General features: G+C 47.2%; 6 protein-coding genes across 6 annotated transcripts; 2 read left to right on the top strand and 4 right to left on the bottom strand.

The window, feature by feature from the left end:
• Positions 1-96: 96 nt before the first annotated feature.
• On the bottom strand, positions 97-1,692 carry BDV37DRAFT_284810 (major facilitator superfamily domain-containing protein; the record flags this gene model as incomplete). The annotated part of the gene is made up of 4 exons (XM_032087582.1): positions 97-855; positions 926-1,274; positions 1,347-1,459; positions 1,510-1,692. 4 exons carry the CDS (start codon positions 1,690-1,692, stop codon positions 97-99), a joined length of 1,404 nt encoding a protein of 467 aa, XP_031939648.1.
• A 534-nt stretch (positions 1,693-2,226) lies between these two features.
• Positions 2,227-3,555, bottom strand: BDV37DRAFT_295477 (ATP-NAD kinase-like domain-containing protein; the record flags this gene model as incomplete). Its single annotated transcript, XM_032089900.1, has 1 exon — positions 2,227-3,555. The coding sequence occupies one exon, from the start codon at positions 3,553-3,555 to the stop codon at positions 2,227-2,229; it is 1,329 nt and encodes a 442-aa protein (XP_031939647.1).
• A 274-nt stretch (positions 3,556-3,829) lies between these two features.
• BDV37DRAFT_295475 (histidinol-phosphatase) lies at positions 3,830-5,017 on the bottom strand (the record flags this gene model as incomplete). Its single annotated transcript, XM_032089899.1, has 3 exons — positions 3,830-4,195; positions 4,255-4,803; positions 4,859-5,017. 3 exons carry the CDS (start codon positions 5,015-5,017, stop codon positions 3,956-3,958), a joined length of 948 nt encoding a protein of 315 aa, XP_031939646.1. The 3' UTR covers positions 3,830-3,955.
• Positions 5,018-5,370: 353 nt separating this feature from the next.
• On the top strand, positions 5,371-7,180 carry BDV37DRAFT_295473 (pyridoxal phosphate-dependent transferase; the record flags this gene model as incomplete). The annotated part of the gene is made up of 3 exons (XM_032089898.1): positions 5,371-5,935; positions 5,988-6,121; positions 6,172-7,180. Exons 1-3 carry the CDS (start codon positions 5,384-5,386, stop codon positions 7,178-7,180), a joined length of 1,695 nt encoding a protein of 564 aa, XP_031939645.1. The 5' UTR covers positions 5,371-5,383.
• Positions 7,181-7,818: 638 nt separating this feature from the next.
• On the top strand, positions 7,819-9,268 carry BDV37DRAFT_161183 (SDR family oxidoreductase). Its single transcript, XM_032079165.1, has 6 exons — positions 7,819-7,951; positions 8,019-8,187; positions 8,264-8,271; positions 8,358-8,735; positions 8,792-8,931; positions 9,006-9,268. Exons 1-6 carry the CDS (start codon positions 7,864-7,866, stop codon positions 9,066-9,068), a joined length of 846 nt encoding a protein of 281 aa, XP_031939644.1. The 5' UTR covers positions 7,819-7,863; the 3' UTR covers positions 9,069-9,268.
• A 617-nt stretch (positions 9,269-9,885) lies between these two features.
• On the bottom strand, positions 9,886-10,949 carry BDV37DRAFT_272945 (kinase domain-containing protein; the record flags this gene model as incomplete). Its single annotated transcript, XM_032084978.1, has 2 exons — positions 9,886-10,740; positions 10,815-10,949. The coding sequence occupies 2 exons, from the start codon at positions 10,947-10,949 to the stop codon at positions 9,886-9,888; spliced, it is 990 nt and encodes a 329-aa protein (XP_031939643.1).
• Between the last annotated feature and the right edge of the window lie 751 nt (positions 10,950-11,700).

Below are 11,700 nucleotides of genomic sequence, written 5' to 3'. Positions count from 1 at the left end.
GCAACATATGCGTATGTCCAGGTCGGTGACAAATCATTCTCACTGTCCTTTAGAGATATCCTTGCCGACTAGAGACCACTGTTAAAATATAAGAAGTCAAGCGGAATCCCTGGCAGTTTCGAGACTTGTGTTATGCCACTGCTCCCGCCGGCGTAGAGCCCCAGAGTCAACTAGAGTCAGTAGCAGTGGTGCTGGCAAGAACACGGCACTCAAGATCGCTGCAAACGTAAGAGACCAACGCATGTTATATGGCGGATTAGCAGAGGGCCCAGCGACCATTGCAGACTGAGCAATAATAAAGACTGCGCCGAATATTTGTCCACCAAACCAGGAGATCGTGCTGCCTATTTCAGGGGAGTGAGGAAATGTTATTTCGGCCAGAAGCTCCAGTAGGACTGGAAGGATGCTAAATGACGAAAATCCCAGGATTGCACAGACTACATATGTAGGCCATATGCCCAACGCGCTGGCCGGTGTGAAGATGAGCGCGATGTACATAGCACAGGTGATAGGAAGGAAGCTCCGAATGGTGCCCATATACCATTTGAACTTATCATTCAGTGGTGAGAGGATAGCTGCTCCCACAAGCCCAGCACCAATCAGAATGCCGCCTGCGATGCCTGCCTCTTCTTCGGTGGCACCATAAGGTATAACCGCTTGGTTGAGTAGGGTGATGGTGGAATTGAATAGTGCCACGTAGATGGAGAAGGGCAAAGAGAGAAGCCAGAAGTTTCGCTTTCTAGCTACGTCCTTGAGCGCAACCAACAGACCTGTTCGGTCAACTGCAGCAGCCGTTGAAGGTGGAGTCGGTGGCTTGGACGGAATGAAAAAGGAAGGCATGATGGCCAGCGTGGACTATTGTTTGGTCACAAAGTATTAGAATAGGATTCTGCGTAGAATATTGGCAGAGATCAACCTGACTCACGATGCTGGAAATTATCAGGATCATGCGGGGCATGTCATCTGGCGTTTTGGCGAGGTACGGATTCGCAAACTGCCCAAGAGCTGCGCCCAACGGATTGGCGAGAGTGGCGATCGCAGTGGCACTGGTACGGCCCTTGTCCGTAAACCAGCTCTCACTGAACTTGCTGGGTGTTGACAGACAGAACGGCTGAGCCAAGCCAATGATAATTTGGCCAAACATAACAACTCCATAGTTCTTAACCACTGAGACTGTCCCTGCATAACGAATCCAATTCCCGACTAGCAAGAGTACAGAGGTGATCATGTTGGATCCTCTCAACCCCAGACGCTCTACTGTTTGGAAAACGAATCTGGTAGAAGGCTAGCAGTCAGCTAAGCATACGCGGAGGCGTATCCTCCGATGGCAGGTCCGACAAACTTACGGTGCACTGATACAGTAGGCGAAGAGAGTGCCCGTGCTAAGCCAAGTGATTGCATTCACACTGACATTCAAGAATACCGCCGAGGTTACTGGGACTGCTGGGTATGTAACCCACTGAGCAGTTAGATTCTCTGTTCGACCATCGCTTGTAAATAACGACTTACACCCCAGCTGACAACGATGTTCAGGAGCGCCAGGTGAGCAACACCCATGAAGCGGCGTTTATAGACTGTCATACCGATTGGCTCCTGATACCCATGACTGAGGTCACAAGAAGATGGTCCAACGTGAGTTAATGATTTGCCAAACTCAGGGCTAGTGCCCTTGCTGATCACATCGTCGACCATGATCTCAGGCTGTCAAGATGACTAGGATACTCGACTAAGCGGTTCGATATAAGTGGTATTGTTGGTAGACACAGTGGATGGTGATGAGATCACAGACACTGAAGCAATAACTTTTAAAAGTCGAAAGAGACCACTGGGTGCAGTCCGATCGATTGTGATATATACATTCCATCAGTGATCTTCTATCAGAAAACAAAATACAAGGTTAAATCAGAACTTTAACCCCGCACTTTCGAAATCCGACTTCCGCCGTATAGCTGGACCATTTCGACGTGCGTTATACATTCCACCTAGGAAATATTGCTGCCTCGTGCTTATCGTACTCGTCCAACCCTGGTCTCTAGCCTTGATACGGCTTTCCCCGGATTTCGTTTGATTGGTACAACACTGGCAGCTGTATCGCAAAGGGAGTGAGATTCCAAGGGTAAAATAAAAGAAAAGATAACGGAGCATGATAATACTAAATACAAAGCTAAATATACGGCTAACTAAAAATGAGCAGAAAGTACCGCTCCCGTGCTTGGCTGGCCTCCACTAGTTGTTGGCGTCTTGTCTGGCTACTATAGAAGGTGTGGTCAATGTCATGCCCAGTTGCGGATGGACTTCCACTTGAAATGGCTTGATTGGAAACCTCTCTCCATCCACACTGAAGGCACCACTAGCCCTGGAGGGAACGACTCGGTAGGCTGACACTTTCTTATACTGGGTCTCTGGCATTGTAAGGTGTGTTCCGTTCGCGGCTTTTGTCAATAATTGCAAAAGCTTTCTGGCCCCTATCCCAGAATCCACCGTTAAGATATCCAGCAGTCCATCATTAGGCTTTGCGCCAGGGAACACCTTGGATGTAGCATCCACAAAAGGAAATTTACCGGCGAAGAACACCCCTAGTGTTTCACGATGCTCGAGCTTCCAACTGTCTGGAACAGGATCATTGACAGACCCATATTGTAGATTAGGCAACCCTTGCTGATTTGGCTCTTGCAGCTGACGGCATGGGTGGCCATTCAGAGATTCTCTTGAGCATTGGTTAGAAGCACTATAAGTCGCCAGACTGCACTCATATATGGGAGGCTTGAGAAGACGTTGCAGAAAGCCGACCTCAAATCTCTTACCACCCAAGAACCGCATTCCCTCAGTATCAAGATCACATTCGGCCAATAAACCGAGGTTCTGTGACAGGAAGGATATGTGTCTTTTATCCCCCTGCGTAATGGACATAAGATCCACAGGATGCTGAACCCCTTTGATGGTGTAGAGTGCGGCAAGGGAAATGCTGGTAGTCCCGAACATGTTGACACACAACGCATTGCCAGAACCTCCAGGCAGCTGAACAATCGGGACTTTCCTCAAAATATACCCAGCATCGTTTCTCAGTGCAAGGCCATTGATGATCTCGTGTGGTAGACCATCTCCAGAGCAGCAGACTATAGCATCCCACGAGTCAATTTCCAAGTCCTCTCTCACTAGCTCGCCAGCATGGCCGGAGAAAGAAGTCTCTCGTATGTCCACCTGGCACTGTGCTGCGGCAAATAAGGGTTCCGCGTATTTACGGTACAATTTGACGGCGGTACCTTTGCCGGAGCATGGATTCAAAAATATCTTCAGTTTCTTTCGTGATTTCGATTCACCGTAGGCGCGGTGCAGAAGCAATTGGATCCAGGCACCTAACCGAGCGGAAGAGGTCGCCGAATTGCGTAGAGAAAACACCCTCGTCATAGGTTCCACTATCTTTTTCCGCTCTCTCGCATGTTGAATCGTAAGCTCATCGACGTTAGTCTGAGCCCAAAGCAGGTGTAAATATCGAATTCTGCATATCCTTCGACGGGTAAACGTGTCTATAGCATGGTTAGCCGACAAACACATCCGTAGAGTGACTATATTGGGGTTGCCGTAGTACTTTGATCGGGTTTAATAGTCAGTCCCTCCTTGTCGAGCTCCAATATCGCACCTTCTACCCGAAGTGTGTCCTGGCAGCGAGCTTCTTTATTCAGGGGCTCCATATTCTACGACATGAGTATCCCGGTACGCAGTTGGACTAAGGCAATCATACGACTCTTAAACAAAGGCTTTTAGAACTTGACGGGGATCCTCGGTTAAACTAAGGGGTCGCCGATAGCTACCACGGATGACCGAGTCCCGAGACGACACGAGGCAGAAACGCCACTATTGACATATAGTTTTCTAGCTTCTATTAAACATGCGCGTAAATTGCTCTGACAGCTTTAGAAAAGGCCTAGTGCGGGATATAAGCGCGTGACAATGTTCATCGCTTCCAGTATTCCAATTCCTCCACCTCTGCCAGAGAACAACTCTTCTGTACCGTCCGTGGAAATCTCGAGTCAACCGCCTCACTCGTTTCTTCAGGGGCAAGCTCCAGAAAGTGGAGCTTCTGGATTCCCTGTTCCTTCACAAATTTCAACATCTCGTGGTACTTGGCCCCAACTTGAGCGACACCATGGCTATCGTCAGAAAGACAGAATCGCCCACCCATGGCCAAGAATTCCTGTCCCCTTTTAGTCCTGTAGTGATAACGCGAGTCTCGGAAAAGGAGATTATTCTTACTTGGCAGATCTCTGCTGAAGGATACGGCATATCGAGCCCCTTCCGCAGTGCAGCTGAATTGAGTTCCAAAAGCCCTCCGTAGTTTGAGATATACTCAAGATTTCTCACGACCCTCTCCCAAACACCCGGCCATTTGCGTAGCCCCTCTGTAGAGGACTTTGTACTATCATAATGAAGTCGAATTAAATCGAAATGACCGACTACCGGGGGCTTTAAACTCTGCAACATCTCGAGATGTAAATCAAAGTAGTCTTCGAACATGCGTTCGTCTGTGCCGCCGGATATGTCCCGCGCCTTCAAGTAAAGCTCTCGGCTCCAATCAATAGGAATGCCATGAAGATGGTGGACCGACCCAACGAAAAACTCCCAAGGATACTTGGACAGTGATTCGTGTATCAGCCTCAGTGAAGTATTACTTTCAATCCATTCCGATTCGAAGCCTACGAGAATTTTGATCTGAGAGGCGTATTTCTCCCGCAATTGAATTGCCTTTGAGAAGTATCGTTCCTCGTTACTAAGTAAAAATGAAGAAGTTACGCCAGCTTTGATCTAAAATCTGTTAGACTAAAGGCAATGCAGATAACGAGTCATCAACAAGACCTACTTCTTCGTCATATAATTCCTCATCGGCACGCGGCATATGCTCGCTCAAACAAAACACCCGCATACCTTGCCTAATTGCCTCCTGGATGACTTGTTCTAAAGAATCCTGTGCATGGCTGGGGCAAAACTCTCCAGAATGTGAGTGATGGGAGAAAGGCATCTTGTTGTTTCCTGATTGACTTGAGAAGGCGAAGTTGGGAAACGGCTCTGAGATATTTTAATAATAGTAAGTTTTCAACAATGAGAAGAACTTCTAAACGACTGCAATTTTCTTATGCCAGGATGAACTTCGCACTTTCTGACATCCCACATATTCGGGGCTCGGATATGGATAAAATTCCGTTGGCTCCATTCGGCTCTCGGCTTTCGAATGAAACAACAGAATATTCAGTGCGATGAGATCATCACGCAGCCAAGCCCACTTCGAGGTATTTAATCCATGGTGGACAGGGAATAGAGAATAATGATCTTTTTCCTATTCACTTTTGACTGACTAGAGCTCAAAATAAATTCATTGAGTGCCAGTATGTCTTCTCTTACTCAGACTGCAAAGTCCTTGTCGTTGCTCTTCACGCAGCCCATGGGAACAAAGTACGATGTTGTTTCGCGACTAGTCTGCGTCTTGTTTGTCCTCCAAACTCTTCATAATGTCTATGGCAGTGTCACTTGTTATGGTGTTATCGGAAGCATGAACAGGTTTCTGGAGCTATGCTGGGGATGGATTTCTCCGAAAAAAACACCAGCCCCTCGTATCTTCAAAAGGGTGGACAAAAGTATGGACCCAATATTGAACATGATGGCGCAAAAGTTGGTCCGCCAAGGGAATGCTGCCAAGAAGAACCGTTGTCTTCCAGAAGTGGGCTGGAGCTTCGAAGAAATTGAGGCAGAGTTGGAGGAACTGCAAAATTTGGACCATACGCGATGGGAGGACGGTCGAGTCAGCGGCGCGGTTTACCATGGAGGCAGCGAGCTCCTAGACATGCAAACCAAAGCTATTGGCAAGTTCAGCGTCTCGAATCCAATCCATCCGGATGTCTTCCCTGGAGTCAGAAAGATGGAAGCGGAAATCGTAGCAATGGTATGTGAACAAATGGCCGAACCTCGTGCAAGTGATTAACATAAGGAAACAGCTCCTAACCGCTTTCAATGCCCCCGAAGATGGTGCAGGCGTAACCACAAGCGGTGGCACGGAGTCTATTCTCATGGCATGCTTGGCTGCTCGGGAGAAGGCTACAGCAGAGCGCGGCATCACAAACCCTGAGATGTAAGTTACCGTCAGCATTTATATTTTTAATTGCCCTACTGACTAGACAGGATCATTCCGAGTACTGCTCACGCGGCTTTTTACAAAGCCGCCCAGTACTTTAAAATCAAACTCCACCTTGTCTCATGTCCAGCACCTGAGTACAAGGCATCGGTCGACGAAATCCGTCGACTGATCAATAGAAACACCGTTCTTCTAGTTGCATCTGCACCCAACTTTCCACACGGCATTGTTGACGACATCCCAGAGATATCAAGACTGGCAACGGAGAATGATATTCCATTCCATGTGGACTGCTGCTTGGGATCACTTGTCATGGCTTTCTTGAAGAAAGCGGGCTTTCCCTCTCCGTACGAGGATGAGGGAGGCTTTGATTTCCGACAGCCCGGAGTCACTAGCATTAGTGTGGACACCCACAAGTATGGTTTCGCTCCCAAGGGTAGCTCCGTCTTATTGTATCGCAACCGGTCATATCGAAACTACCAATATTTTATATTCCCGAACTGGTCCGGCGGTGCATATGCGTCTCCGTCGATGGCAGGGTCTCGCCCGGGCTCACTCATCGCAAGTTCCTGGGCTACACTTATGAAGATGGGCGTGTCGGGCTATATCAATAGTTGCCGCCAGATCGTGGGAGCAGCAAAGAGGTTTGAAACCGCTATACTCACACACCCCAGCTTAATCCCTCATATTGGAATCATCGGGCATCCGATGGCGAGCGTCATCGCATTCACGAGCACAAATAAAGAAATTGAAACTTACGACATCGCTGACGCCATGGATGCTCGGGGTTGGCATCTGAATGCTTTGCAATCTCCACCGGCTATCCATTGCGCTTTTACAATACCCACATCCGAAGCTGTTGATAGCCTCATCACCGACTTGATTGAGGTCATCGAGGAGATATTAATGCGGAATGAGGAGCGAAAAGGGGAGGGAGAACAGATTGTACAGCAGCGTGGCAAGAGTGCAGCGCTCTATGGCGTAGGAGGTAGCATTGACCATTCCGCAATCAGCCAGTTTACTGAAGGGTTTCTGGATACTCTTTACAAAGCTTAGATATCTTAGAAATTTACCACTCTCCACCCATCAACTGAACTGATGTATTATGGCTCAGCTAGTAGTATGACTACCCTTGTTGCTGTGGCCATCTCGAACCTCTCCTTTCGAGAAGTAGCTTACTTGACGAAGCAACAAAATCTGCCGTATTAAAGGGTAATGGCATTGAGTTTGGCGACAGCCGCCACCGTGAGAATCTAAATATTATGGGATATCCCAGAGATGCTACTAGTATTTATAGATATACTTTTAGAAGTGGAGCTACGGGTCAATGGAGATCATTATGGAAAGGGTTCGATCATTGTTACTGTGATCTCTCTCTGGACGGGTAGTCCTACTAGTCTATACTATACTCAATATGGTCACCACTGAGACGATTTGGCCCTAATAAAGTCTTAGGTACTGAGTCATGCCTCGCGGGTCTCGAGGTTGGTCGCATGGGCCCATACTATGAGATCCGAGTGCCGATATACTGAACCCGAATCCCGAAGGTCTCAGCAAGCCCGGGGAAAGATCACATGCGATCGAGGAGGAGTTAGTTACTAATTACACCGCGCGTTCTGATATCAGTTGACAAGTAATGAAGCTCGGAACACTCTACTTCTTTAATACTGGAGGTCCTCCTTGTGAATGATTCCTCTCTCAACACCCAGTCATTTTTATCTTTGGTAGACTATTTTGGAATGGCAAACCGCCCGCGTACAGTTTTAATCACAGGTTGCTCCAAGGGCGGTATTGGACACTCTCTTGCTTGCTCATTTCATGATGCAGGTAGGTGACGTCTTTAAGTCACAATTCTTAGGGGTTAATGAATCTGACCAATGAATTCTCGCAAAAGGGCTGCTTGTTCTTGCCACGGCTCGTGAGTTAAGCTCCATGGAAGACTTGGCGACGCGAGGAATCAAAACCTTCACTCTCGATGTCACGTCGCCGGAAGACATCCAGAGAGTGCGACAACAAGTCGAGGAGCTCACTGGACATGGGCTAGACTTTCTAGTAAACAATGCGTATGTAATATCTGACAAAGGTTCCCATCCCCTGTGGTGCCATATTTCTCCAATCTAATATACACGCACGCTACAGAGGCAAGAGTATGTATCCCTGATGTCTCAATAGTAGCTCAATTCGGACCTACCGCGCTCATGACCCGTGAGAAAATCCAAACTAAGAACATTAGACTGCACCGTTCCTTGTGTCGATATTGCGGATGACGATATACAATCTACTTTTGAGACAAATATATTCTCCGTGATGCGAATGGTTAGAGAATTCACCCCTCTACTCATTCAAGCCAAGGGAACTATCATAAACATCGGCTCAGTGGCCGCCGTTATTCCTTATGTTTTTAGCGGTATCTATAACGCATCAAAGGCTGCACTTCATGCTTACAGCAACACTTTGCGACTTGAATTAGCCCCGTTCGGTGTTAAAGTAATGATTGTGGTTACAGGAGGTGTGAAAAGCAGAATAACCCGGACTAAACGGACGCTCGGAGAGGATAGCATATATCTACCTATTTCCGATGCCTTTGAACGCCGGGTTACACACTCACAAGGTATTCTCTGCTTTTTCTTGTCAGTGGTTCATCATGCTTATTTGAACCGTCTTCAGAGGGTGCTATGAAAAATGAAGATTATGCTCGCTCCGTTGTCAATCGGGCTTTACATGTGAATCCTCCCCGTTGGCTTTGGCAAGGGAACAAATCATGGATCATATGGTTTTTGGACTCATTTTTTCCTAGGAGCATCTGGGTAAGACAAGTTGAAAGGTCACTTCGAAATGACCAAGTGGTACAAAGATCTGCTTTCACTAATTAGTGCACCAGGACTGGATACTGCCTTCTTTGTTCGGACTCACTCGGCTATACAAAAGGGATCATCGCTCATGAATAAACATCCAACAGAGTCGAATATAGACAGAATGTCATATGAATCATCGGTGTCTGCTCTCATCATTATTGTTTGCCGATTTCAGGTTCAGTAAACGAAGAAAATGGAGTGTAAGGTTTCATGTATGTCCTTTCCCACCAGCAGATTGTATTCAAAGTGTTAGATCAAATGAAGGTGAACCATGACAAAAGAGAGGTGCTCGAACAAAGAAACGGCAGGGACCGCAATGGCGTTGCTGCCTCCCGACTTATCGCCACCCGGTTCATCCACATAGGCCACAGAATATGACGAATACAGAGATCAGCAGTGTAGATAGTAGTCTCGCAAACCTGCGTCTTGTTCCTTGGCAATCTGCCGAGCTGCGTTACTCAATTAACCAGCAGAATCAAGTGCTCTGCTTGTGCTGTATGTTGTCATAGTAACTAGACGAGACTGCTCACAATGCCAGTGGCAGAGCCTGGTAAGTGTATGGACAAAGGACGGTAGAATGAAGAGTCCATGAGTAGGGTATACATTGTACCTTTCTCATCAGTCCACCGCTTCTCATCCAGCAACACATAAACAGGCCCTGAGGATGGTGTTGTCCTCTTCACATCTTCTATCAGCGCCTTCCCGCTTGTGACCTGGAAGATTATTCAAGGTATTACACTTTCAAATGAAGCACATTTGATAATTGCTAACTCAAAATTTCTAGAATGTGCGAAATCCTTGTGTCCACGATGCATTATCATGGCTGTCCGTCGACATGCGACACAACTTCAAAAACTATAAATAGATGTCTCCAAGCAAGACAGAGCGGCGTGGATTGTTCCGATCCTAAGGAAAAACCACTTGGTCTGTCAACATATCCTGACAAAGGCCCAAACCACCGAGATGAGGGGTACAGTCGGTGTTAGCTGTGCGGGAAAGGATATCCTGAATGGCATTCTGCACATGCGCCGCTGAGTCAACTTGAGACAACCAACATTGTTTGATAATTTCTCCACATAGGATGCCAGAGACATCAGGGAATTCCTTCTGTGTAAACAGCCTTTCTACCTCATCACTAGGAATCTCGTCGTAGGGACTGGTACCTTGAAAAATCTCGTACAGGGTCGATCCTAATGCGAATAGATCTGTAGTCACTGTGGGCCGATCGTGCCAGTGCCGTGGAAGATAAAAGCGGGTTCCCTCAGCAGAGGCTGGTTTCGACCCATTTAGCGAAGAGCCTGAAAAGTCAATGATTTGGATGTCGAAATTTGGATCTAACAGAAGGTTGCGCGGTTTTATGTCACAGTGGGTCACCTCGTTCTTATGTAAGAGGTCGACGCCCTCGGCGACTTGATACGCCCATTTCAATTTTAGTCTTGTTGGTATTGAATCATGAGCCTGGAGATATGACTTGAGATCACCGTTTTTCATATATTCGAGCACGAGGCCATTGCTGGAATGGCCCAGTAGCCGAACAAGCCTCTTATGTGGCCCAATACGATGATAGATGTCGGCTTCTTTGGCAATGTCCTCGATATGGCTTTGAATATCCGAATCTGGAAACGGTGCCTTGAGTACAGTTCCATCATCAAGAAGCTCCACAATCCCAGTGATTCCTCCGGATATAAATTCGCCTTCAGCGTCCCGTATATAGGAATAGCCCTTATCGGGTTCAATATTATTTGATTGCTCGCCGCTTGGCTTTAATTATATATCCCCCTATTGCTGAATTGTCAGGAAAAGTTTGGTGAACAGGTCGAGGGAATATATTATACCCTTTCCTCATCGTCAACATGAGGACGCCTGATCAGGCGTGACATTGAAGACCCCCAAGAACATATCCAATTCTTGAAATGAGACCATATCGTCGGAAATCGCCACATTCGCCCAACCCAAGGACTAAATGCCATTCTGAACTTGACACTTGTCGATGGTAGAGCATACGGCTGGCCAAGATAGCATGATGCAGCCAAGGGGGAAGTGAGACCCTGGCGGCACCGCAGTACAGGCTGCAGTACGGAGGCTTTGGCCCTCAGGGGGAACTGTTGTTCCGTGACGGGATGAAAGAACAAAACAATCCTGACCACGCACAAGGAGTTACATCACGCCATGGGCACAAGTACCGCGGACTAAATCGAGCGTACGGACAATAGATCAGATTTTCGACTTTTGAAGGGGAACTCGCTCACCTCACTATCTCTAGGGTACCCAGGGACCAGGGTACTAAAACTTAGAGGTGATCCTAAGATACAGTATTAGCGGTTAAAGTGACTCTCTAAAGCGGTACTATATTACCGCCTTAGATGCGAAGGACAGTGTATTTTACCGCACCATATGGGAAAGACGGGAGGATATTACCGCATAAAATGACGAAAACGATACAGTATTACCGTCTTCAATGAGAAGGACGGCATATTTTACCGCATAAACTGAGAAGACGGTAAAATCTCGGAATCGGACTAGTAGATTATCCGGGGCATTGAAAGATATTATGATTGGTTTAAATCTATAATGGGGCGTACAGGACAGATTTCATTGGTCAAGTGATTCGTTGATGGTCCGTTATATCCAAACCTCGATTTCATCCGCTGTACCAACAAACGGTAAAATCTTACCTACTTTAAGCTCTCACAGACCCAAGTCACGCTCATACCACTTTTT

Source organism: Aspergillus pseudonomiae, assembly GCF_009193645.1.
Source record: "Aspergillus pseudonomiae strain CBS 119388 unplaced genomic scaffold BDV37scaffold_52, whole genome shotgun sequence".
Lineage (NCBI taxonomy): Eukaryota > Fungi > Ascomycota > Eurotiomycetes > Eurotiales > Aspergillaceae > Aspergillus > Aspergillus pseudonomiae.
Note: the sequence above shows the minus strand (reverse complement) of the source record. Positions and strands in the feature narration are given on the sequence as shown.